Source organism: Rhinoraja longicauda, chromosome 6 (assembly GCF_053455715.1).
Source record: "Rhinoraja longicauda isolate Sanriku21f chromosome 6, sRhiLon1.1, whole genome shotgun sequence".
Lineage (NCBI taxonomy): Eukaryota > Metazoa > Chordata > Chondrichthyes > Rajiformes > Arhynchobatidae > Rhinoraja > Rhinoraja longicauda.
In genome coordinates, this window is record NC_135958.1 from 78,652,325 (window position 1) to 78,680,051 (window position 27,727).

At 42.2% G+C, this 27,727-nt stretch overlaps 1 protein-coding gene and 1 non-coding gene across 2 annotated transcripts; one reads left to right on the top strand and one right to left on the bottom strand.

Annotated features, from left to right (window-relative positions):
• Positions 1-8,582: 8,582 nt before the first annotated feature.
• kpna2 (karyopherin alpha 2 (RAG cohort 1, importin alpha 1)) lies at positions 8,583-19,604 on the bottom strand. The gene is made up of 11 exons (XM_078401907.1): positions 19,438-19,604; positions 18,168-18,262; positions 17,837-17,974; positions 17,669-17,751; positions 14,518-14,786; positions 13,511-13,605; positions 12,817-13,080; positions 11,717-11,950; positions 10,279-10,461; positions 9,147-9,296; positions 8,583-8,865 (listed from the first exon to the last, which is right to left on the bottom strand). Exons 2-11 carry the CDS (start codon positions 18,237-18,239, stop codon positions 8,776-8,778), a joined length of 1,578 nt encoding a protein of 525 aa, XP_078258033.1. The 5' UTR covers positions 18,240-18,262; positions 19,438-19,604; the 3' UTR covers positions 8,583-8,775.
• Positions 19,605-27,378: 7,774 nt separating this feature from the next.
• trnar-ccg (transfer RNA arginine (anticodon CCG)) lies at positions 27,379-27,451 on the top strand. The gene has a single exon. It is a non-coding gene; the product is annotated as a tRNA-Arg (tRNA).
• Positions 27,452-27,727: the final 276 nt, after the last annotated feature.

Consider the following 27,727-nt stretch of genomic DNA (forward strand, 5'->3'; position numbering starts at 1 on the left):
AGATACTGCCAGACCCGCTGAGTTACTCTAGCACTTTGTGTCTATTTTCTTTTCTATCCTGTGTAGTTTGTTTTTTTGAAATGAAATATCACCTTATATGTAATTCCCTTGATATTTAAAAGCTACATTTGGATTGAAAAGAAAGAACTTTAATTTATTTTACTGTTTTCACTCTACAACCAATTAATTTCTTTTTTTGATTTGTAAGGATTGTTAATAAGTATACAAACACAGATAATTTGCATTACAACTTTTGCTCTTTACTATTTTCCGCTCATGGTCTCGGGACAGGTGTTGTTACTTTCAACAGGATACTTATGCTTTTAATACACCTTTGTATTAATACAGATTCTACAGCACTGTCTCGTATTTCCTTGCTTTTCCATGTATATCTGTAAATAAAGGACAAGAATCCCGTACCCTGAGGACAAATAAAAAATGGGGAAAAAACACACATTTTGGAAAAAGCTAGTCCATCGTGTTATTTGCATCTTAACCAAACTGTTCCGCTGTTCGTCACCATCAGGGAGAAGGGAATGAAAACTGTCTCGATTTTTGATTACTCCTGGTGACGTTTTGCTGGAAAAATGTGCTTAATCTTTTTTTTTATAATTTACTGGCTGTATGCTGTCATAAATAGTTTAAAATGTTAACAAAACTAATTGTATCAGTCATTACATCATTTTCTGAGCATTTTTTGTCAGTTTAAGTATTCCACCCATCCCCAAAGGCAAGAAGGGAATTGTTTTAATATGAAGTGATTCTGTTGCCATTCTCACTCTTATTCTCTAGTGACTGTGGATCTCAACATATGGAAATTATTTATTTGTAGTGTATACTTTCATATAAGTTGTTATGAATGAAACATAGCATAATGCTTCACATTTTTCTGAAGACAAAAGCAGTTAAAATCCAATGTCAACATTTATAAAGAGTAGACACAAGACACAAAATGCTGGAGTAACGCAGGTCAGGCAGCATCTCTGGAGGACATGGATAGGTGACGTTTCAGGTCAGGACCCTTCTTCAGACTGATTGTGGTGGGGGGGGCAGAATGCTGGAAGAGAGGTGGGGGGGGGGGGGGGACAAAGCCTGACAAGTAATAGGTGGATACAGGCATGGGGGATTTAATTTGCAAATGGGTGGATAAAGGCCAGAAATGAAAAGAAAATATTTATAAGACATGATATTTTGGCTATTACTGGATTTAGTTGGTGAATATAATTAACTGGCATAATAGTGTGAATAAACAAACTTCTGGAGGAACTCAATGGGTCAAGCAGCATCTCTGAGGGTGAAGAAATGATTGATACGATACGACACCACTTTACTTATCCCAGAGGGATGTTTCGGATCAAGACTGATATTTGTGTCCTTATGTCTAAGTCAGAATGGTTCATTATTTCCGCGGGTTCTTATATTCAGGACATTCCAATTACAGGATCTTACCTCTTCAACATTCACTGCTCCTCCATCGATCTCTGTTTCAAACTCTGAATCACTTACTTGTTAAGCTCTCTGCATAGCTGACCACTCTCTCCTCCTTTTACGTTAAAATGTATCTTGCTGTGCCAGAAAATACCTCCGTATCTCAATTGCTTTGTCCAGCACTATTAATTAAAAATGTCTCATATCAACCACTCATTCTGTTTCAACTTTGTACGCTCCTTTGTTGAACAGGAATAAATCCTCAAGTCAAGAGGTCTGCTCAGCATGGACAAATAGTCCATCAGCACCTCCTACTGGTAATAAACCAGTATTTGCACAGACTACTTTTTTGCAGGGAAGGAAAATATTTTTTTTATCTTTCTCTGATTATTTCTGGATACCCTTCCCTGCTTGCAATGAAGAGGGCAAAGTGAGGATTCTCCTGGTCTTCTGGCTATGCAATGCTGCCTGCTAGAAGGACAAGAATTTGTTTAAAGGTTACTTCTGTTCATTCAATATCTTGCTTCCAACACAACAAAAAAGGGCAATCATTCATACAAATACTTTCATGTATGAACATGATCAAACATTACCATATTACCCTAAAACCTGCTTGCGAATATTATGGCAATAACTTTGTGCAAATACCCCAGTTCTGTCTCTTTCTGAACTGATAACCCGTCCTCTGGTCTCCAGTTTTGATGCATGTCTCTTTTTTCTGTCAGCCCAGTCTAACTCTCCATCTGAGACTGAGACTCAGAATTTCCAATGAAATTGTATGTTTCAGTTTCTATAATAGCTCTTTATTCTAATTCATTTTCTACCTGGATGTCGCTGAAATTTTAGTCTTTCTCCTCACCGATTTCTTGTTACTGTGGGCTGCAAATGTATGACCTCGGCAAATTTGGCGTTCTAGTTTTTTTTAAACTTTGTCCTCCAGACTATCTTGAGCAGAGGTAACTTTGTCATTTAGTAGTACATTTTTGTCTGATTGATGCTCTGAATGCACTACAATCTCCATTGATAACAGTCATACCCTGGAGTTGTCTCACTTACAACATTTAGGGAATTGTTAAATGTGTGAAGAACATCAATCACAATGGTTTGCAATCATCTTAGAGAGCACGTTTAGCAAATTGCCATTTTATTTTTGTTTTGAGGTAAAGGTACTCTATTTACCACTCTTGAATATTCTTATGCCATGCACCATCCTCACCTAAGAATGTATAAGTGACTTGTGTTTAGTCCCAACCCCTAACATCAAATAGCCATTCCCTCCACAGTTGCTGCCTAACCCACTGAGTTCCTCCATACTTTGTGTTTTGCTTCCAGCATTTGCAGTTCATGGCATCTCCTTCGGTTTAAACTTTGATTATTTATGCTTCTAACATGACCACAGGGATGTAGGAGGCAGTAAGTCTCTTAAGGGAGTCATGATCTTCAAAATTGCCTTCTCATAACAAATATTCTATGACACATCATGTGTAGGAATATTGAGCACAAGTCTGATCATTCAGAAGACAAAAGAGACTGTAGATACTGGAATCTAGAAGGAAAAAAACAGAAAACCGCAAGAACTCAGTGAATCAAGCAGCATCTGTGGAGGCAACAGATGTCAGTTAACATACTTTCCCTCTTAGATTGTGATTTTTGGGTGGTGCATTTTTTTTGCAATGCCTGTCCATCAGCACTATCAAATCATTCTGCAATGTCTACATTATTAATGCACTAAAATATTTTAATGCTCCTCTTATGTAATAAAATAATTGCATGCTTTGTGGAATGCTGATAGACCAAGAGTTGGATGAGATGTTTCATTTTGCAATTTGATACTCCTTTATTATATGTCCTCATTGGTTCAAGAGAGTAGACAAGTCCTAGGTTTACCGTCTCAGCCAAAATACAGCATCTTAATGAAGTACTCCCACAAAATTGGACGAGACTCAGTCTCAATTTTCGGATTTACATCTGTGGGACCTACAAACTTCTGACTCAGAGGCAAGAATGTATCCAATTAAACCACAGCTGACTATCTAGGAGGAGTAAATTGAAGGATATCAGTTGAAGCCTGACAGAAGATAATTGTTTGCACATATTAATAGGATGCTAATAATGTCATGATGATTTGGTTTTGTAAAGAAAATGTTCTGTGTATTTGGACATTGCCTTGCCTGGTCCATCATGGGTATTGACCTCCCCACCATTGAAGGAATCTTCAGGAAACACTGCCTTAAAGAAAACAATGTTATACCACCCTGGCCACGCTCTTATCTCACAGCTGCAATCAGGATGGTACAAGAGCCCGAGAACAGTTACCTCCATGTTCAAAACCAGCTCCCTCCCATCAATCATCGGGCTCTTGACCCACCCTACCTCAGCACAAACTACTAGGGACTTTGTACAATGTACCTTGGATTGTACAACTACTAGGGACTTTGTACAATGTAGCTTAAGATTGTACAAAGGGAGAAACTCGGCCTCGCAGTGTGCGGGCAGGCGGCGCGGACCAGCGGTGGAGCCCCGGGCCTGCGGGCAGTCGAGTCGCTGCCGAAGAGTGTCAGTGGAGGGAGCCGTCTGGAGGCGAGCGAGTTTGCAAGCCTTAATGGAGTCCAAGTAGGCAAGGAAGCGTTTGTTGAGGGCGTGGATCCGACGTTGGATAAAGTATAGTTGGGGCCCATTGCAAGTGTGGGTGAGTGAGGCCCAGATTGTACAATGTACCTAGGCTTGCACTATCATGGTCTTGTTTACATTGACTCCATCTACTTTTGAAGCTGCCTCAGCAAGAAGTGAAGAAGGGTCTCGATCCGATCCGAAACCATTTCTACTCTCCAGAGATGCTGCCTGGTACTCCAGCATTTTGTGTCTACCTTCGATTTAAACCAGCATTTGCAGTTCTTATAACATATAACATATAACATATAACAACTACAGCATGGAAACAGGCCTGCCCGGCCCTACCAGTCCACGCCGACCATTCTCCCTGACCTAGTCTCATCTACCTGCACTCAGACCATAACCCTCTAATCCCCTCCTATCCATATACCTATCCAATTTACTCTTAAATAATAAAATCGAGCCAGCCTCCACCACTTCCACCGGAAGCCCATTCCATACAGCCACCACCCTCTGAATAAAGAAGTTCCCCCTCATGTTACCCCTAAACCTTTGTCCCTCAATTCTGAAGCTATGTCCCCTTGTTGGAATCTTCCCCACTCTCAAAGGGAAAAGCCTACCCACGTCAACTCTGTCCGTCCCTCTCAAAATTTTAAAAACCTCTATCAAGTCCCCCCTCAACCTTCTACGCTCCAAAGAATAAAGACCCAACCTGTTCAACCTCTCTCTGTAGCTTAAGTGCTGAAACCCAGGCAACATTCTAGTAAATCTCCTCTGTACCTCTCCATTTTGTCGACATCCTTCCTATAATTTGGCGACCAGAACTGCACACTCCAGATTCGGCCTCACCAATGCCCTGTACAATTTTAACATTACATCCCAACTTCTATACTCGATGCTCTGATTTATAAAGGCAAGCATACCAAACGCCTTCTTCACCACCCTATCCACATGAGATTCCACCTTCAGGGAACAATGCACAGTTATTCCCAGATCCCTCTGTTCCACTGCATTCCTCAATTCCCTACCATTTACCCTGTACGTCCTATTTTGATTTGTCCTACCAAAATGCAGCACCTCACACTTATCAGCATTAAACTCCATCTGCCATCTTTCAGCCCACCCTTCCAAAAGGCCCAAGTCTCTCTGTAGACTTTGAAAATCTACCTCACTATCAACTACTCCACCTATCTTAGTATCATCTGCATATTTACTAATCCAATTTGCCACACCATCATCCAGATTATTAATGTAAATGACAAACAACAGTGGACCCAACACAGATCCTTGGGGTACTCCACTAGACACTGGCCTCCAACCTGACATACAATTGTCAACCGTTACCCTCTGGTATCTCCCATTCAGCCATTGTTGAATCCATCTTGCAACCTCACTATTAATACCCAACGATTTAACCTTCTTAATCAACCTTCCATGTGGAACCTTGTCAAATGCCTTACTGAAGTCCATATAGACAACATCCACAGCCTTGCCCTTATCAATTTCCCTGGTAACCTCTTCAAAAAATTCAAGAAGATTAGTCTTTCTTACACATTTTCTCCATTGAGGTAGATGGGAGGTCAGGACCACCCTCTGGTGACTAGAACTATTCAGGTGCCTGATACCAGCTGGGAAGAAACTCTGAAACTGGAGGTATGCATTTTGAAACTTCCATACCTCTTGCCTGATGGGGGGAAACTGGCTCTTGATTATGCTGGTGGCCTTGCCGAGGCAGCTTCAAAAGTAGATGGAGTCAATGTAAACAAGACATTCTCTGGAGAGAAGGAATGGGTGACATTTCAAGTCGAGTGAAGAAGGGTCTTGACCCGAAACGTCAACCATTCCATCTCTCCTAAGATGCTGCCTGTCCCACTGAGTTACTCCAGCACTTTGTGTCTACCTCATTGGAGACCTTTGAGGCATCTTTAATCAGACGTTATCCTGCACTAGATGGTGTATCCTTTATCAGTAAATGGTGAATGACTTGATTATAATCAAAGATACACTAAAAGCTGGAGTAACTCAGCATCTCTGGAGAAGGAATAAATCCACCTATCACTTGCCAGGCTCTGTCCTGCTTCTCTTCCAGCTACTCCCCCCCCCCCCAAAACCCAGCACAAACAGTCTGAAGAAGGGTCGTGGACCAAAACATCACCTATCATGTCCCCAGAGATGCTGCCTGGTGACATGGTGAGTCACTCAGCACTTTGTTTCGGGTCGTGACCCTTCATCGTGTATAGTTTTTGACTGGATAGCATGATAATTTCATTGGTGCATGTGACAGCAATTAACTAAACAATAATTATATATTTGTTGTATTATGAATTTAATGTGCCGTTAAAGCCGCAGCAAGTAAGGAGTTCATTGTTCTGGACCCAATGCCTATGAGTTAAAAACTCTTGAATCCGGATGTCCAGTACAGCTGTTAGAGGCATCTCAAAAACATCCCAGCAAAGTTCATAGCCTCGGAATTAAATAGCACTCATTTGGAAAGGTGGTGTGGAAGAACTTCTTTAGTCAGAGGGTAGTTAATCTGTGGAACTCATTGCCACAGAGGGCTGTGGAGGCCAAGTCAGTGGATATTTTTAAGGCAGAGAGACAAATTCTTGATTAGAACAGGTGTCATGGGTTATGGGGAGATGGCAGGAAAATGGGATTAGGAGGCAGAGATCAGTATGATTGAATGGCAGAGTAGACTCAATGGGCTGAATGGCCTAATTCTACTTGTGAAAAATTAATGTGAAAAATCTTCCTATTTAAAGCAATTGAAATATTAATTGCCACATCTTCAACTTTACTTGCCACAGTACTCCAAGAGACACAAGTGCCCTCTGCTGGCCTTCAGAAATAACAATTTGCTAAAAGTAGAAGAAATTGCAGAAGCTGGTATAAAAAATAAAAAAGACAAAGTGCTGAGTTACTCACCATGTCACCAGGCAGCATCTCTGGGGACATGATAGGTGATGTTTTGGTCCACGACCCTTCTTCAGACTGATTGTGCTGGGTTTTGGGGGGGAAGTAGCTGGAAGAGAAGCAGGATAGAGCCTAGCAAGTGATAGGTGGATTTATTCACAAAATGCTGGAGTAACTCAGCAGGTCGGGCAGCATCTCGGGAGAGAAGGAATGGGTGACGTTTCGGGTCGAGACCCTTCTTCAGACTGATGTCAGGGGAGCAGGACAAAGGAAGGATATAGGTGGAGACAGGAAGATAGAGGGAGATCTGGGAAGGAGGGGAAGGGAGGGACAGAGGAACTATCTAAAGTTGGAGAAGTCGATGTTCATACCACTGGGCTGCAAACTGCCCAGGCGAAATATGAGGTGCTATTCCTCCAATTTCCGGTGGGCCTCACTAGATACTGATGGTGTTTGATAGGCAGATAGTTGGATAAAGGACAGAAATAAAAAGACAAAAAGGTGTGGGATAAGAATTATGAAGCAGGAGGAACTAGGGTGGAATGGGAGAAATAGCCGAGGGTCTGGTCTCAGTTGGGCACAGGTAAAGGGGTGAGAGGTTAAGTGTGGGGGAGGGGGTGGAGAAATTTGATTAGTTACCTAAAATTGGACTATTCAAAATATTCTCTCTTGCGTTGTAAGCTACACACACAGAATACGAGATGCTGTTCCTCCAGTTTGCATGTGGCTTCACTCTGGCAATGGAGGCAGCCCAGGACAGAAAGTCAGTATGGGAATGGGAAAAGGAGTTAAAATGTTGAAAGGCTGTGGTGGACTGAGCGCGACCTTTTTGACATCAGCAAGACAGAGCATTTAACAGCTTCCAAGTTTATGGTTGGTCTTGCCGATGTGAGGCAACATCGGGTATGCCAGATGCCGTAGATGAGAAGTGCACGTGAACCTTTCTCACCTGGAAGGACTACTTGGGTCCCTGGATGGATGCAAGGGAGAGGTATTCCTATCTCCTGTGTTGGCAGGGAAAGTACCTGGAGAATGGGCGATTTGAGTGAGAGGGGATGAGTGAACCAGAGTTACAAAGGGAGTTTTTACAGAACGCAGAAATGGGTAGATGTGACATTGTAGGTAGCAGAAATGTCAGAGAATAATTTGTTGACGAGGAGGCTAGTGGAATGAAAGGCCAGGACCAGAGGAACTCTATCTTTGTTCCATCAGAGGCCGGGGGTGAGAACATAACTATGGGACACAGGTTGGGGATCCATCTGATAGCAGGGTAGAACCTGTTTACTAAAGAAAGAGGACATCTCAGATGTCCTAGAATGGAAAGTATAATCTTGGTAGCAGTTGCAAACCTATTGCCCTCCCCCTTTCAATTGTAGGTGCTAACTCAGAGAAATCAAAAAGGCGGCGATCGGAATAGACAATGTTTTGATTAAAAGATTCTGTGCTGCTGTCTAATTAGAAACTTGGTTTTATAGCTTGTAATAGTTCCAATTTTAGAGAGTTTATCAATCTACATGCACTTTAATAAATCGAACAAAGACTGAGTCACTCAATTATTAAAGCGTAAAATGCAACCCACACATTCAAAGAATATCTTGAATACTTTATTTGAAGAAACAGAATCTCACACATGCCATCTTAAGTAGCAAAATAAAAGTGACAGTTCTGAGAAATATTTACATTCTAATTACAAGTTTACACGAGGTAACAAATTATACAAATGTACAAGAAAATACTCAAGTACAGGTGCTAGATAAGTGTGGCAGTCAAAGGAGAGAAAGATACAGAGATTGTAAACAAAGTTTTAATGCTTGAAAGAATTTAAAAGTCAAATTTTATAGCAGGGTTCTCCGTCTGAAAGGTGAAAGCTTCTCCAGTGGCATCTGGTACAATGTTCTGGTCTTCCTCCACCTAAGAATAGAAAATAAAGATCCAGTTCCGTTTGAGAATAAAAATGATGCTAAGATGCCAACAAAAACAATCTGCTTCTTCATATTTTGTGAATAGTCACATTTGCTCCACATCAATGCAGCAATGCAGCAACTAAGTTCAAAAGGACTGCTTGATCAGTATGTTGGTGTGAAATAAGACTTAAACTAACTTTAGATTCGTTTTATTTTATTTCAATCTCTGTTTTAAAATGAATTATCAAATGGTGGATTGAAACTAGACCCCCTTTCTGAAATACTTACCTCTTCTGAGAAGTATTTTTCTATCAGATTCAGTGATGCTTTGTATACCAGTTCATTTTCATGAGTTTGTAGAGCCTCTATTTTATCCAAACCTCCACATTCTTCAATAATTAAACAAAGCTTATCTGTTTCGCCAAGTTTTTCTGCAGTCTGGAATTAAAAAATGAAAACCAAACAATTCACCTTATGTTTCCTTGGGTGCATTACATCACGAGTTCATCTCAGCTTTCAATAACCCATTAATCTAGTTTCCCCACTAACACGCCCATCAATTTCACCCCAATTCTCTAAACACCACCACCACCTACATTAAGAGCAAGTTGTAGCCGAATCGGCGTGTCCTTGAGATGTGCAAGGAAAACAGACCAGATAAAAAACTGTTATACAGATAATATTGTCTGAATCAAACTCAGATAGCTGGAGCTGTAAGGCAGCAGTTCTATCTTCAGCATTACTGTGCTGCAAGATGCTGGCTGAATTGATTGCAAGTTCCTTTTATTCTTTTTTTTTTACACACATTTCAATTGTTGCATTTATGATTGTGCTAGAGTATAGCAACATTTTATTGCATTGTATGCTAAACAGCCTTACAGTATCTATGGTACATACGACAATAAACTAATTATAACTATGAGAATCAGTTGCTGGACATCTGAAAAACAGAATTGCAATTGAAAATCTGTCTTAATTACAACACTTCATTGCAACCATTTCCAAAAAAGTAGATAATTGCACCTAGTTTACACGCAAGTCTCCATTCGCACGTTTCTTTAAGTTGTTCAACTCAATTTACTGTTCAACTAGATGTGCAATATTAGTGTTACCAACACTTTAAAACCAGATTTTGTGCAAAGTCAAGACATGTCGAGAACTCGCTGCAGGAATTCAGCAGGTCAAGCAACGTCTGTGGTGGTAAAGGAATGGTCGATGTTTAGGGTCAAGACCCTGCATCAAATCTGCTGAGTTCTCCCAGCAGTTTTCCCCCACTTTTTTTGCTCAGGTCATAATGTCAGGGTCTTTGAAGACTAATGTTCTATTTTTAAACAACTCCCCACAAGATTTTAATAGTTGATAATTGTGAATTAAAAGCTAATGTTTAATATCCAATAGCAACCACCATACATGACCTTACCAGGAAGATATTAGTAATGGCATCTAAAATGACTTGGATGGTCTTGCAGTCCTTGACTGTTAGCAGTGTCAATAATGGCTCAACAACTCCAGTTTGAACAAGGTAGATGATTTGGTTACTTGTACCACCACTGGTGTAATTGGTCACGGCCCAGACGGCTTCTTTCTGAGTTTTAAAGTCTCCCTGAAAAATACATTAATACACATGGTATAAAAGAGGCAAGACCCAGAACCACCCAGCCAAACCAGAGACTGCAACAATCTCTCAGCCTATATAGTATAGCTAAATTACAGGTCTCAGGATTTTCAACATCAATTAATTACTTATGGTAGAGATGACATTTGTACCAGTTTACAGCAAACTTTGGTTGGTCAAGTCACACTAAATCTAGGCTGAGGTTGGATAATGTAGGATAATCCCGGGCACTAAAAGGGGAGATTAGTATGTTTTTGACCACTCAGGAAAGTGGGCCCACAAGGTTCACTGCAGCTATGGCAATCATTGTAAGTGAATGCAAAGTTTCATAAGGTCATAAGTGATAAGAGTAGAATTAGTCCATTCAGCCCATCTAGTTTACTCTGCAATTCAATCATGGCTGATCGATCTCTCCCCCATTCCCCTGCCTTCTTCCTTCAACTCAATGCCATTACATTTTGGCAAAACTAAGTAATAAGGTAAATTTAATGGAGTAAAATACCTCCAGCTGCCCCAAATTAATTTACAAAGAATGGGTGAATGCGGGAGCCAATCTGCTGACACGAGCTCACATGGGCAACACAAATTACTCAGCATTCTGTGTGGAGTTTGCATGTTCTGCATGACCACATGGGTTTCCTGTAGGTGCTCTGGTTTCCTCCATCCCAAAGATGTGCAAGTCTGCAATTCAATTTGCCTCATTAAATTACTGAAAGTATAGAAGTGGATGGGAAAGTGAAATAACGGAACCAGTGTGAGTGAACAGGTGATCAATTGTCAGCACGGACTGAGCCAAAAGGCCTGATTCATTACACAATGATCATTTCCTTTGGCCAAACTCATGTGGACAAACGTGTTGGAAAAGAGAACACCAAGGTCTTAAACCTGTCCTGCAATAGAGACTTATGTTCAGTTCTTCTGTCCTCAGTTCCATGTGGTTGAAGAGTCTCTTGGCTATTCACTCAATATTCAAAATATCTCTGGTGTAGATAACTATAAACTAAGAAATTTTTCATCAGTCTCACATCCAAGACAATACAGTGCGGAGAACTCCCAAACCTCGCTTCAAAGGTAGTGCCATACATTCTCAAGTCCACACACATGCATGCAGATAGTTTAATATTAAAATAGTGAATGTTTAATGCAATGAGGTGTTGGCATTGAAGGGAACCACCCCGCTTTCAATGGTTACACTGGATATGGTCCAGTAGCTCACACACAATACAGGATTTGCATTACTCACCTTTATAAGCAGCTGAACGAGGTGTGGAACCAACCCATTGTCAATAACTGCCTGGATTTGTTCTGGTTTCCCAGCAGTGATGTTTGAGAGTGTCCACGCGGCCTCCTTCTGGATGTTGCTTTTCGGGTGTACCAGCAGGGCAGTAAACAAGCTCAGCGCACCCGAATCAATCACTGCCTGGGTCTGGTCATCTGTACCAGTCACAATATTGCCCAATGCCCGGAGGCCAGGAGTCTGGGGGAAAATAAAAAAAAGAGGGGAATCAACTCAAGAGTTGAACAAGCACGACATAATTTATTCTCAATTATTCTCCCACAAGCCAGTTCAATACAACCTCCTAAACTCATCCCATTATATTTAATGGTACTTTAAGCTCATGTAAACCACATCTAGCACTGTCCTCAATTTTCTTTAGCACCTCAAACTCGGATTGGAGAGATAAGATTTCAACTCCATGTCAAGTCCACATAATCAGCCCTTGTGAACACACAGCTTGTCCTTTATTGGGGGAAAATATTTCTCTACTATTAATCCAGTGCTCTGCCTGTAGTTTCCTAGTTTATCCCATTACTCTTTTGAATAATATTGTTCATCCTTTAAGCATCTGGTACCTCACCTGTGGCTTAAACATGCAAAATATCTCATATCCTTTGCAATCATCTCCTCTTAATGTGGTCAAGAAACAGCATTGTTTAATCTTGCTAAATTATCAGGCAACTGGGAGATAAATCACTTACTATTTACATTTCAAAAACTATTTAATAGAACTGATAGTATTCAATAGAATCCATTTACCTTGCATGTGGTCTGTGAATTTAAGTGGATTTATTTCACCATCAAATGGAAATTATGGAGTGTTTTATTTTTAAAGAAGCGGCATGCTAATGTTCTATTCCAGTTTATACTCTGCTAAACAAGTTTTCCATAATCTACAGCAGGTCATTAGTGTTAATTAACCTATAAAGTCATTTAGGATTGTCTAACATAACAGGTCGACTTAACTCACTCCACCCTTGCTGCGCTTATATCTCTAAGTTTCAATTCTAGTTAAAATGAAGCCATCAAACAGTTGGGATTCTCTTTTTTTTTTTCAAACTTACAATAATTGCTAGTGCACCGGATGAAAGCATTTGTACCAAGCGTGGTACAACTCCAGTGTGCACTACCACATCAATACGATCATTGGAACCATCTGTGAGATACGAAATAGCCCAGCAAGCATCTGCAAGAACTTCTTTGTCATCGTGTTGTAGGAGGCGTATGAGGGCTGGCAGAATCTGTTTTATTGCTTCAATTGGTGGAGATGGATTCTTGTTCCGGCAGAGATTGGACAGTGTCCATGTTATATTCCTCAGATAACTAGACTGGAACAGGAAAATTACAAATATCACAATTCATCCAAGTAACAATTTGTGAATCTATTGTACTCACGAATTTGTCGATTGTATTTATGCATGGTAGCTCTGATCTGTTTGGATGGCATGCTAAACAAAGCTCTTCACTGCACCTTGGCACACCAATAGTAAGCCTAAACTTGCCTGCTGGCGTTTTCAAAAGCATCATTGAGCTATGTACAAGCTGTCAATCTTATATGAGAGCAAATAGATCCCTGTTGCAATTGTATTGCAGGGCAGTGAACTTTTAGACTTACATAGTGCCAATTCAATTAAAGTATCCAATTTCTGACATCAAATAGTTAAAGTTCATGAGCAGCAATCATCCATGTTACCAATCCATGAAACCCTGGACAATTCAGCCATTAGCAGGCTTTATGCAATGAAAACTGGAGCTCACCGATAATAAAGATAATTCAGGCACATCCAACACTGCCAGGAATGGGTCAAGGGCTCCACATTTGATGACCAAGTCTCTGTAGTGCGACCCATCACCTGAAAAAGAGTTATTTTATTTTCTGGCAATTTAAAACTAATTAACTAAATTAAAGCTATATTTCAAATGGAGATACACTCAGCATGGAAGGGACTAAAATGCCAGCCTTCAAATTTTCTCCTTCAATCTCAAAAGTAGCAATTTATAAACTACTAGCACCAGTTAAAATTTGATCAAAAATTAATTTAGGATTTTGATCAAAGGAGTCAAAAAAACATTAAAGCCAGTCAGTCATGCAGCACCAAAACAGGCCCTTCGGCCCAACTTGATGCCAATCGAAGCTAGTCCCATTAGCCTTTGGCCAATATCCTTCTAAACCTTTCCTAGCCATGTACCTGTCGAAGTATCTTTTAAATGCTGTTATATTACATGCTCTCCTCTCCTCTCCTCCCTCCATGTACCCACTACCTCTGGAAAAAGGCAGACACAAAATGCTGGAGTAACTCAGCGGGACAGGCAGCATCTCTGGAGAGAAGGGATGGTGACGTTTTGGGTTGAGACCCTTCATGAGACCCCTGGCAAAAGTTTCCCCTTAGGTTCCTATTAAGTCTTGCCCCCCCCCCCCCACCTTAAACTGATGTCCGCTACCCTTAGAAAAAGTGTGTGTATTTACCCTATCTATTCCATTCATGATTTTATACACCTCTACAAGATCACCTCTTATTCTCCTGCACTCCAATGACTAAAGCACTAAATTATGGGATACTAATAATTCCAGTTAAGTCTTTCACAAGATGCTCCCAAATTTAGCATCCTTGTTTTCAGAGGCCAACTCCAACCTGCCCCCCGCTAATCCCCTTTAGTGGATTAGTCAATCTTCAATTTAAGCAGTTTATTATGAAAGCTATAGACATCACAAGTCAATATATTTTGATCAGTGTTATCTGAAGGAGTTATGACTTGACCATTACCTGCAATATTTCCTAATGCCCACACTGCTTGTTCAACAATGTGGGGATATGGAGAAGCTAGCAGGTTGATGAAAGCTGGAATGGCACCACCATCGACAACAGCCTTGGTCTGATCGGAGGTTCCAGAAGCTATGTTGGTGAGGGCCCAGGCAGCCTCAAACTGAATGGGGCTACAGTCAAAGTTACCAAGAAATGCAACAAACTTGGGAATGAGCCCAGACTGAATGATTCTGTCAATGGGAGGATGCTTTTCTCGAGATAGCAGCTTCCTGTGGAAAAAGATTCAAGAATTAATAATTAATACAAGTTCTAAATATCAAGTGAAATAAAAAAATACAGTGCCATGCACAGGGGTATCATTTATTTAAAGTTCTGCTTCTCTCAAGAGAAAGGTCACATTAAAGACTTTGAGTGATGTAACATGTCTGGAGATGGGTCCCAACCTGTCACCTATCCCTATCCTCCAGAGATGCTGCCTGTCCCGCCAAGTTACTCCAGCACTTTTTATGAATGATTTAACATCTCCAGGATGAATCATCATTACAGATGTCAGCAGGGGTACAATAGTTAGATAGTGTCCACAGTGTTGATCTTGAGAACTTTACCCTTTTTCATCAAACTGTTCACCAGCACGATGCTGAAAAGGGCAAAGCAATTTCAGGCGGAAGAAACTTCATAATTATGATTAGTTTAAGGGGTTAATCATGATCAGTTGTTGAAAAGTAGATGTTTGATCGACCCAAATGCATAAAAGTAGAAAATGGTCCTTTAGTGTAATTCATCCAAAAGTGTTGATAATTCAGGAAATTAAATAGTGGCCATAATTGATGTTGGAAACAAATGACTGGTATTGGGCAAAGTTAAAATTACAAACATATGGTAGAACTGAAGATTTCAAAGACTCAAGACTGAAGCACTCATTCTATTAATTGGGTGTTATTGGGCTCGAAAAACATCCCTTCAGAATTCTTAAGCTGCACTTAGAACACCAGATCCTTGCATGTCCACTATCTTTTTACATTTAAAAAAAATGCTAGTTGTTCACTAATGTCTTTGTGGAAGAAAATTAAAATGGATGTTTAAGCCATTTTGAGGGAATTTCTGTGATTTCATAATGTGATTTCACTGTGAGTTCAGTGATTTCATAATGCAGTGAACAACTACAAGTTTTTTTGAACAGCTTCATCCCCAGGGCCGTAGCTGCTATGAACCGGTCTTGCTGAGCCGGATGGTCACATCGCACAGCGAACCAGCAAACCTACTTGAACTTTATTCTGTTTTAAAACTGTTTCTAATTTTGTTTCACTAGGTTGTCTAAATTTAATTGCATCATATGGAAGGCGCATTCCCAATCTCGTTGGACCCCTGTACAATGACAATAAAGATATATTGTATTGTATGTAAATGGACAAGCAAGATAGTTCCACAAGTCCAAAGACGTACAGGTATGTAGGTTAATTGGCTGGGTAAATGTAAAAATTGTCCCTAGTGGGTGTAGGATAGTGTTAATGTACGGGGATCGCTGGGCGGCACGGACTTGGAGGGCCGAAAAGGCCTGTTTTCCGGCTGTATATATATGATATGATATGTCCAGGAATACTAAAAGATGGCACATGGAGCTGAAGAATGAAATTTACCAATTTACCTTGTAATAGTGCCTAGGTGGACTGACATGGGCACAACATTTAAGAGGCATTTGGACAAACACAGCAGGTAGGGAAGAGCCATGCAAACCACATGTAGACAGATAAGATTTTAGATTGGTATCGTGGTCAGCACAGATACAGTGGCCCTAAGGGTTTCATTCTGTGCTATGTTTCCATAGTGCAACTTTCAACACCAAGAGGTCATGCATGAAAGCACCATATCCTGCAAAGTCTCTTCAAAGCCATACCACCTTGTTTAATCACTATTTACTTCATTTCTGTGTCAAAATACTGAAACTCCCTAGCAAAAGCACAAAGGGAGTACCTTCACGAGAAGGTCTACAGCAATTAAAGATAATACCTATCCACCACCTTCAAAAGTCAAAGATGGGCGATACATGTTGGCACTAGCAATATCCAGGAATCGGGTGTGATGTGATCTTTTCCGTGCACTCTACCTACAAGAAGTATACATCACTACAGAATAGTTTAGAGATAAGGCCTACAACAGGCCCTTTGGCCCATCATGTCCATGCCAGCCATCGATCACCCACAGTCATTCTATGTTATCTCACTTTCTCATCCACTCATTCCACAGAAGGGGCTTTTTTTTTATACAGAGGCCAATTAACCTACAAACCCTCATGTTTTTGAGACATGGGAGGAAACTCACGCAGTCACAGGGAGAATGTGCAAGCGCTTCACAGAACACAGACTGCACCCGAGGTCAAGTATAAAATCTGGGTCCCTGACGCTGTGAGGCACCAGCCCTACCAGGTTGTGTAAGAACAGTCTGAAGAAAGGTCTCGACCCGAAACGTCACCCATTCCTTCTCTCCTGAGATGCTGCCTGACCTGCTGAGTTACTCCAGCATTTTGTGAATAAAGCCCTACCAGGTTGGATCAGCTGACATTATTTTGTAAATGGAGAGAGAATCCAAAAATCGGAGAGGCAAAAGGAGTGCTGGTGCAGGATTCCCCAAAAATAAATTTGCAAGTTGAATCTGGTGTAAGGATGGCAAATTCAATGCTAGCATTTACTGTACATCAAGAGGACCGGAATACAAAATCAGAGATGTAATGACGAGGCTCTAAAAGGCACTGGTCAGGCCGCATTTGAAGTACTGAGCAAATTTGGGCCCCATATCCGAGGACGGATGTGCTGGTTCTGGAGAGGGTCCAGAGGAGGTTTATAAGAATGATTCCAGAATGAGCGGGATAGCATATGATGAGTGTTTGACAGCACTAGGCCACTACACGCTGGAGTTTAGAAGGTTGAGGGGGAACCTCATTGAAACTTATAGAATAATGAATGATGTTTCCACTGATGGTAGAGTCTAGGACCAGAGTTAATAGCCTCAGAATTAAAGGGCAATTTGAGTGTCACAAAAAGTTTTCGTGTCAGAGGCCCATTCTTTTGTGTCACTTTTTAAAGAGATCCAATTCCAGGATCCAAACTCAGATTTTAAAAACTCCCAAGTGCCACGAAATAGTAGACCATCTTACCGAGCAGCCTGTGTTGCTTGAAGTTGGGTTTCCAAATAACTGGACTGAACGCTCAGGAGAATCTCTTCCAAACTCATGTGCATCTAATGAGATATTAAGAGAAGTTAATCTAGGGCATTCAAAAGGAAGGGCAAGTGAACTATACGGTTTCATTGAAGTCTACAGTACCTGAGCACTATTCTTTTCCTGAAGAGGCGACAAAGCTTCATCCGGCAAACTACTCACGTTCCTCCTTTTAAACAACTGGTCATCTTTTTTGGCTTTCCGCAGTTCAACGTTGGATTCAATTCTCCTCCGTCTCAATTCCTTTAAGGAAAAAAATTAGACCTTTTGCAGACACGATACTAGAAATGCTCGCAGGAAGATATGCAAGGATTTCGTCCCGTTCATTAAACATGCCATGCCTTCCATTTTGTTCCCTCTCCTTCTCCAGTTTATCCCCCCCCCACACACACACACAAACCGCCTCGTGTTTTTAATCCGCTTTTGTGCAACTTACATTGGCGTCTTTCCCCTTGTTCTTAAACTTGGTCAGGCGGGGGGAAGCGTTCTCGTTCACAGTGGTCGACATCTTATCGCCAGAAACTCGATCAACTGCATGCAACAGAGCAACAAGTCCTCGGTAAAATGGGGCAACAAACTAGTTAAATATAACCCCCCACCACCACCACACATTCAACCCTGCTTTACAGCGAATGCAGCGCCGGAGACTCAGGTTCGATCCTGACTACGGGTGCTGCACTGTAAGGAGTTTGTACGTTCTCCCCGTGACCTGCGTGGGTTTTCTCCGAGATCTTCGGTTTCCTCCCACACTCCAAAGACGTACGGGGTATGTAGGTTAATTGGCTGGGTAAATGTAAAAAATTGTCCCTAGTGGGTGTAGGATAGTGTTAATGTGCGGGGATCACTGGGCGGCACGGACTTGGAGGGCCGAAAAGGCCTGTTTCCGGCTGTATATATATATGATATGATAACACATACCACGAGCAACTGAAAAAAAGGAGGGGGGGGGGGGGGGCAACATGTGAAAGAAACGAACACAGCAGATTAGAACGGCAAATTTGAGAGAAATATCAATGCAATTGAAAAAAATAGTAAAGGTAATTGCATAGTTAAACAACGCCTTGTGGTTTGAGGTTTGCAAGCGTTACTTACGTTTAATAGTTACAAAATAGACAATACTGGAGTAACTCAGCGGGACAGGCAGCATCTCTGGAGAGAAGGAATTCCTTCATTCCTTCAGCACTTTGCAGTAACTGAATTACTCCAGCATTTTGTGTCTATCTTCGGTTTAAACCAGTGTCTGTAGTCCTTTCCTACCTCATGACAGAAATGGACACACAACAGACCCACGGACACACAACAGACCCACAGACACACAGACCCACAGACACACACCCACCCACAGACACACACCCACCCACAGACACACAGACACACACCCACCCACAGACACACACCCACCCACAGACACACAGACCCAGACACACACACCCACAGACACAGACACACACCCACCCACAGACACACAGACCCACACCCACCCACAGACCCACAGACACACACCCACAGACAGATGCAGATACTGACACAAACAGATACACACCCAGATAGACACACACCCACAGACACACACACCCAGACACGCAGTCAGATACACACATACACACCACGTTTCAATGGCCTGTGGGTCCCCTTTTAAAGGCTACAAAGACCAGTTTAGTAGGAATGGTGTCCGGAGACAATTGCTTTGCATGAAGTGTACACACCGGTTGCTGCTGGCTGGGTGGTGCTGGTGGCAGTGGTCCAGTCGGTGCGCTCCCCTGTGCTGTGCGGCGCTGGCGGCAGTGGTCCAGTCGGTGCGCTCCCCTGTGCTGTGCGGTGCGTCGCTACCTCCCTCACTCACTCGCTCCGCGGCTCCAACAGAAGCGGCCGCGCCGCCGCCGCCGCTATTTAAAGCCCTCGCCCGCCGCCGCTCCCATTGGTCCGTTCGAGTCAAAGCAATTTCACCATTGGCTGGTTTGAAAGAAGCGGAGAATGCGACGGGAGAGGCGTCCCATAGCAACCGCGCAGCCAATCAAAGGCTCGCTGTTCAAACTCCGCTTCCCCCCCCCCCCCCAGGTTTAGTTTAACATTGACACAAAATGCTGGAGTGACTCAGCGGGACAGGCAGCATCTGTGGAGAGAAGGAATGGGTGACGTTTCGGAACGAGACCCTTCTAATTCAGGATTCAGGATATCTTTATTTGTCAAGTTTTTTGGACGAGATTTCGTCACCCACAGTCCAACAATAAGAGCAATAAAATAAGCAAATTACACAACCCCAACCAACACAAAACACAAAAAAAAGAAACATCCATCACAGTGAGTCTCCTCCAGTCCCCTCCTCACTGTGATGGAAGGCCAGAATGTCTTCTCTCTTCCCCTGCCGTCTTCCCAGACTGAGTTTAGTTTGTTTAAGTTTGGTTGTTTAAGTTTAGTTAATTTAGTTTAAATTTAGTTTGTTTAAGTTGAGTTTAGATTTAGTTAGTTAGTTTAAGTTTAGTTAGTTTAGGTTTAGTTAGTTTAGGTTTAGTTGGTTCTTGGTCCTCCAAAATATTCCAAATGGAATTTAAACTGGAGGTGGCGGAGTATGGACTTAAGACAATAGACAATAGGTGCAGGAGTAGGCCATTTGGCCCTTCGAGCCAGCACCACCATTCAATGTGATCATGGCTGATCATTCTCAATCAGTACCCCGTTCCTGCCTTCTCCCCTTACCCCCTGACTCTGCTATCCTTAAGAGCTCTATCTAGCTCTCTCTTGAATGCATTCAGAGAATTGGCCTCCACTGCCTTCTGAGGCAGAGAATTCCACAGATTTACAACTCTCTGAGTGAAAAAGCAAGAAGGGCTTCTTGGAGAAGAGCTGCCTTAAATTTAGTTGCGTCTGGTTGAATAACTATGGTAGGGTGAAGACTATTCCATGCTTTAATTGTGCGAGGGAAGAATGAATGAGTTAGTTTATGTTTGGGTTTAGTTAGTTTAGATTTAGTTAGTTAGTTTTGGTTTAGTTAGTTGGTTTAAGTTTATGTTTAGTTAGTATAGGTTTAGTTAGTTAGTTTGTGTTTAGGTTTAGTTTAAGTTTAGGTTTAGTTAGTTAGTTTAAATTTAGTTTTAGTTTAGTTTATTGTATTATGTTATATTGTTATATGTTATTGTATTATACCACAATATATTGTACTATATTATGTTATATTGTGCTATATTATATTAATTTGTATTGTATTTAAAAATTATGCTATATTATATTAATTATATTTTACCATATTATAATTTATTTTATCTACTGTAAGTATGCGTTTAACAGCACTTGGCCTGTACTTGCTGGAGTTTACAAAGAATGAGGGGAGACTTCATTGAAACGTACAGAATAGTGAAAGGCATGGATAGAGTGGATGTGGAGACTGTAGATGGGAACTGCAGATGCTGATTTAAATCGAAGGTAGACACCAAATGCTGGAGTAACTCAATGGGTCAGGCAGCATCTCTGTAGAGAAGGAATGGGTGACGTTTTGGGTTGAGGCCCTTCAGATGTGGAGATATATTTAAGGGAGAGATGGATTCTTAATTAATACGGATGTCAGAGGTTATGGGGAGAAGGCAGGAGAATGGGATTAGGAGGGAGAGATAGATCAGACATGAGTGAATGGTAGAGTAGACTTGATGGGCTGAATGGCCTAATTTTGCTCCTATCACATGATCATATGATTATATTACGTTATATTATAGTCATATGTACCAAAATACATTGAAAAGCTTTTGTTTGTGTGTAGAAAGGAACTGCAGATGCTGGTATATACCAATGTTAGACACATAGTGCTGGAGTAACTAAGTAGGCAGCTTCTTTGGAGAAAAGGGATGGGTGATGTTGCATGTTGAGACCCTTCTTCAGACTTCTGCTATGCAGTCAAACTTTTAACTTGCAACTCAATATGCACCTGGAATTCTCCAATTTTAGGAAACTAACCTATAAATAATACTTCCTTCCCTCCCCCCTTTTCTTTCCTGTGCACACCCATTTCTCCCTTTCATCTTCCCCCTCTCCCTTCATTTCACCTATATTGTTTCCTCTGGCTTCTCACCTATCTCATACCTTTTACCTTTTCATCTCTGGCCCTGCTTCAGGCTGTTCCCCCTCGCCCGTATCCACGGATCACTTACCAGGCTTTGTCCTGCCCCTATCTCGCTTCCAGATTTCTCTCCCCTACAACAAGCAGTTTGAAGAAGGATCCGCACCTGAAAGTTTAGCTATCCACGTTCATCGGAGATGCAGCCTGACCTGCTGAGTTACTCCAGCGCTTTGGTTTGGTTCTTTTAATTGCTTTTTTTTGCTAACCAGCATATGCAGTTACTGCGACTATCCAACACACTGCTGAGACAAGTCAAGGATCTAGCATTCACTGTCTGTCAGGGTTCACAGAGGAAATTGAAATGAAGAACAAAATGGGAAGAATCAACATGTTTTTTTGATGGAAAGTATTTTGCTGTAGTGTGGAGAAATGGAATTGATGAGTTACTCTTTGGGGCTAGTCTAGTATTACAAAGCTCTGTGGTTATTGTGAATATAGAGTGATACAGCGTGAAAACAGGCCCTTCGGCCCAACTTGCCCACACCGGCCAACATGTCCCAGCTACACTAGTCCCATCTGCCTGCTCTTGGTCCATATCCCTCCAAACCTGTATTATCTATGTACACGTCTAACTGTTTCTTAAATGTTGTGATAGTCCCTGCCTCAACTACCTCCTCTGGCAGCTTGGTCCATACACCCACCACCCTTTGTGTCAAAAGGTTACTCCTCGGACTCCTATTAAATCTTTTCCAGTTCACCTTAAATCTATGTCCTCTGGTCCTTGATTCACCTACTCTGAGCAAAAGACTCTGTGCATCTACCCGGTCTATTCCTCTCATGATTATATACACCACTATAAGATCACCCCTCACTAGTTCACAAGCTATAGGAGTAGAATTAGGCCATTTGGCTCATCAAGTCTACTCTGCCATTCAATCATGGCTGATCACTGCCTCCGAATCCCATTTTCCTGCCTTCCCATAACCTTTGATACCCATTCAAATCAAGAGTTTGTCTATCTCTGCCTTAAATATATCCACTGATTTGGCCTCTGTGACAATGCGTTCCACAGATTAACTACCCTCCAACTAAAGAAGTTCCTCCTCACCTCCTTTCTAAAAGAGCACCCTTTAATCCTGAGGCTATGTTGTCTGGTCCTAGACTTTCCCACACGTGGAAGCATCCTTTCCACATTCACTCTATCTGTGCCTTTCATTATTCTGTAAGTTTCAATGAGGTCCCCATCAACCTTCTAAACTCCAGCAAGTACAGGCCCAGCGCTGTCAAACGCTCATCCAATGCTAACCCACTCATTCCTGGAATCATTCTTGTAAACCTCCTCTGAACCCTCTCCAGAGCCAGCACATCCTTCCTCAGATATGGGGCCCAAATTTGCTCACGATACTCCATCTACAGACTCATCCTCTTGCGCTCCAAGGAATAGAGTCCCAGCCTACTTAACTTCTCCCTATAGCTTGGACCCTCCAGTCCTGGCAACATCCTCGTAAATCTTTTCTGTACCCTTTCCAGCTTGACAACATCTTTCCTATAACATGGTTCCCAGAACTGAACACAGTATTCTAAATGCGGCCTCACCCACGTCTTTTACAACTGAAACATGACCTCCCAACCTCTATATTCAATACTCTGACTGATAAAGCCAATGTGCCAAAAGCCTTTTTGACTACCTTATTTACCTGCGACACCATCTTTAAGGAACCATGCACCTGTGCTCCTAGATCCCTCTGCTTTACAACACTCCCCAGAGCCCTACCATTCACAGTGTATGTCCTGCACAGTACAATACAGACTTCCCAAAATGCAACACCTCACATTTCTCTGTATTAAATTCCATCAACCATTCCTCAGCCCACCTGGCGGTTCAGATCCTGCTGCAATTTTTCACAACCATCTTCACTATCTGCAAAACCACCCACTTTTGTATCATCAGCACACTTGCTAATCTTGTCATATGTGTTCTCATCCAAATCTTTGATGTAGATCACAAACAGTAATGGGCCCAGCATCGAACCCTGAGAAACATCACTAGTCACAGGCCTCCAGTCCGAGAAGCAACCTTTCAATAGACAATAGACAATAGACAATAGACAATAGGTGCAGGAGTAGGCCATTCAGCCCTTCGAGCCAGCACCGCCATTCAATGCGATCATGGCTGATCACTCTCAATCAGTACCCCGTTCCTGCCTTCTCCCCATACCCCCTCACTCCGCTATCCTTAAGAGCTCTATCCAGCTCTCTCTTGAAAGCATCCAACGAACTGGCCTCCACTGCCTTCTGAGGCAGAGAATTCCACACCTTCACCACCCTCTGACTGAAAAGGTTCTTCCTCGTCTCCGTTCTAAATGGCCTACCCCTTATTCTTAAACTGTGGCCCCTTGTTCTGGACTCCCCCAACATTGGGAACATGTTATCTGCCTCTAATGTGTCCAATCCCCTAATTATCTTATATGTTTCAATAAGATCCCCCCGCATCCTTCTAAATTCCAGTGTATACAAGCCCAATCGCTCCAGCCTTTCAACATACGACAGTCCCGCCATTCCGGGAATTAACCTAGTGAACCTACGCTGCACGCCCTCCATAGCAAGAATATCCTTCCTCAAATTTGGAGACCAAAACTGCACACAGTACTCCAGGTGCGGTCTCACCATCACCCTCTGCTTTCTTCCGTGAATCCAAGTTTCTATCCATTCAGCTATCTCTCCTTGGATCCCATGCGATCTAATCTTCCAGAGCAGCCTACCAAGCGGAACTTTGTAGAATGCTTTACCGAAGTCCATATATACATCTACAGCTCTGCCCTCATCGACCTTTTTGGTCACATCTTCAAAAAACTCAATCAGATTTGTGCACATCCAAAACCATGCCGACTGGGATGGCAGGACTTTCATATGAAGAAAGACTGGATAGACTCGGTTTGTACTCGCTGGAAGATTGAGGGGGGATCTTATAGAAACTTACAAAATTCTTAAGGGGTTGGACAGGCTAGATGCAGGAAGATTGTTCCCGATGTTGCGGAAGTCCAGAACAAGGGGTCACAGTTTAAGGATAAGGGGGAAGTCTTTTAGGACGACCGAGATGAGAAAGTTTTTTTTCACACAGAGAGTGGTGAATCTGTGGAATTCTCTGCCACAGAAGGTAGTTGAGGCCAGTTCATTGGCTATATTTAAGAGGGAGTTAGATGTGGCCCTTGTGGCTAAAGGGATCAGGGAGTATGGAGAGAAGGCAGGTACGGGATACTGAGTTGGATGATCAGCCATGATCATATTGAATGGCGGTGCAGGCTCGAAGGGCCGAATGGCCTACTCCTGCACCTATTTTCTATGTTTCTATGTTTCTATCCCTAATCAGCTGTCCATCCAAATGCCTGTATATCCTATCCCTCAGAATACTCTCTAGTAACTTTCCAACTACCGATGTTAAACTCACTGGCCTATAGTTCCCAGCATTTTCCAGCAATTAGGAATGAAAACTTTCAAGCCCCTGAATGTTCTTCCAGAAGGCAGGAGAGAGAAAGGGGAATGGCCGGGGTACAGATCCTTGACAATACCTCCAGTCTTCCCTATGTAATGCACCATGAGGTGGATTTGATGGAAGGAAGTAATGGGATGGACTGAGCTGTGTTCATCACTCTCTGCATGTGAAGTTGATTAAGAGCTGAGTACTTGCCACATCAGACTGAGATGCATCCTTAAAGAATACTTCCATGATTTCAGAACCAGATCAGGAACTCCAGCCGAGTAGTTTACTCTTACGAAAGCAAATCTGACTTCTGCCACCGAGATGAATCAGACAGAGTCTGCGGGGAATGGGAGTCGCGCTCGGATAAAACTTCATTTTACTCCTCAAAAAGGGCGTTAAAGGCATTGAGCCTATCCAGTAGAGATGTGTCATTGCCAGAGATCATTGTCAAAAGCCCTGGAATTAAAGTAACATTCATGTGAATCTTTTCTACGTCTTTTCTAACTTAATAACAACCTTTCACTCATGTGGTGAGCAGAACTGTACCGAGTATTTCAAGTGCTGCCTCACCGAGTTTTTTAAACAGCTGAGGATAATAGATAGCAAAGGTCAAAAAGTATGGGAGGGGAAATGGAGGTGAGATAATCAATAAATGCAATGGTTTGAATGGCTTGAGAGTACTCTTCCTCACTCTGTTCCTCGTTGGGTAGCTGTACTTTCTGCCCCGTAAACCATGCCAGAACCTATGTATGTTCTAGTATATATGTTTGTACATCTTGCAATGAAAGAAGGGTCTCGATCTGAGACACCGCCTGCCCATTCCCTCCAAAGGTGCTGTCTGACCTGCTGAGTTCCGCCGGTACTTTGCGTTTTGTTTGAGTAGACATATCTTGCTCCAATTAAGTAGAAAGCTGGTAAGATTGCAGTTGTAGTATGGTGTTCCAGTCTGATTTCTCAATCAGATGTGCTGGATTAATTTCTGAGATGTCGTGGTTGCCTTGCGAGGTGAGGCTGCATTTATACTCTGAATTAGAAATAATGAGTGGTGATCTCATTGAAACAAAACATACAAACATCTTACTAAGCTTGAAAGGAATTGAAGGGGCTCGACCAGAAACATCACCCATTCCTTCTCTCCGGAGATGCTGCTGGTCCTGCTGAGTTACTCCAGTATTTTGTGTCTATCTGATGTTTCACTGGTTGGGTTGCTGGAATCAGGGGTCAAAATAAGGGTGAGCCATTAGGTACAGGGATGAGAATAAATTTTTGCACTCAGAGAGTAGTGAATCATTAGAGTTGTCTACCCAAGAGAGCTGTAAAGTTTCAGATGCTCAGTGTAAACAAGAGCAAAATTGATAGATGTTTACACTGCACTTGGATTTCAGTAAAATATGTCTTGCTCCAATTGTATTCTGACATTCTGACGAGAATGCAGCTGGAAAAGCAAATCAAGGTACATAGTACCATGGTAAAAGATCAACAGTGATCTTATCTAATAGTGGCGCAGGCTCAAGAGGCCTATTCCTGATTTCATTTCTTATGTTCTTATGCAGTGTGCATGTGGCCCGATGACTATGTAATCCACTTCAAGAGCTAAGTGTCAAGAGTGTTTAATTGCCATACGTACCGACAACTGAACAATAAAATTCTTAAAAGGTCTCAAAGTGCTGGAGTAACTCAGCAGGTCAGGCACTCTCTAAAGAACATGGATAGGTGACCTTTCGTATGGAGACCCTTACATGCAGCGGTATAACAAAGGGTTTGAAGTGGGGTCTCGACCCGAAATGTCACCCATTGCTTCTGTCCAGAGATGCTGCCTGTCCCGCTGAGTTCCTTCGGTGTAAACCAGCATCTGCAGTTCCTTCCTATAACAAATATATTTGCTCATACATACACACATACCTATATTAAATATGTCTACGCACAATCGTAGTCTGTACATGCTCTGTTAAAAATATATATCAACTGGAGCTATTATAAATGATTCGCACAATAATATCATTTGTCCTTCCGCGTTCGGTGGGTATAATTTTGTAACAACTCCGAGTAGAATAGTAACAATGTATTTTCGCGCCGCCACGTGTAAATGTCGCACTGCTACCATCTAGTTCCTGTGGTGACCCAGTGGCCTAATGGATAAGGCATCAGCCTCCGGAGCTGGGGATTGTGGGTTCGAGTCCCATCTGGGTCGCACCGTTGCACCTTTTTGTGCCGCTCGCCCACTTTGTCAGTCCGGTTGTTTGTCCCAGCTTGTGGCTCTCGCCCCCCGTGCTGGGCAAGGCAAGCGGAGGATCTGTCGTCTCCCGGCTCCATAAATAAGCGCCGTCTTTAACGAGGGCACCGTCTGTTCAGACGGTGTGTTTTAGTGGCGGCTCAAGTCAACTGGCAGCAGAGGGCGATACTGAGAACTGATCGGGCAACTGAGCTCTTCCCAGCCACTGAAGGTATTTATTCACAAAATGCTGGA

Bases quoted from the DNA above. Each gene is read 5' to 3' on its own strand.
- kpna2 (XM_078401907.1), bottom strand. From the start codon at position 18,239: ATGTCGACCACTGTGAACGAGAACGCTTCCCCCCGCCTGACCAAGTTT. The intron at 14,787-17,668 runs GTAAGATGGTCT...CTTTTTCCACAG, and splicing joins CAAGCAACACAGGCTGCTCG to GAAGCTGCTATCTCGAGAAA. The intron at 11,951-12,816 runs GTAAGTTTGAAA...ATTTTCCCCCAG, and splicing joins CCGGTGCACTAGCAATTATT to ACTCCTGGCCTCCGGGCATT.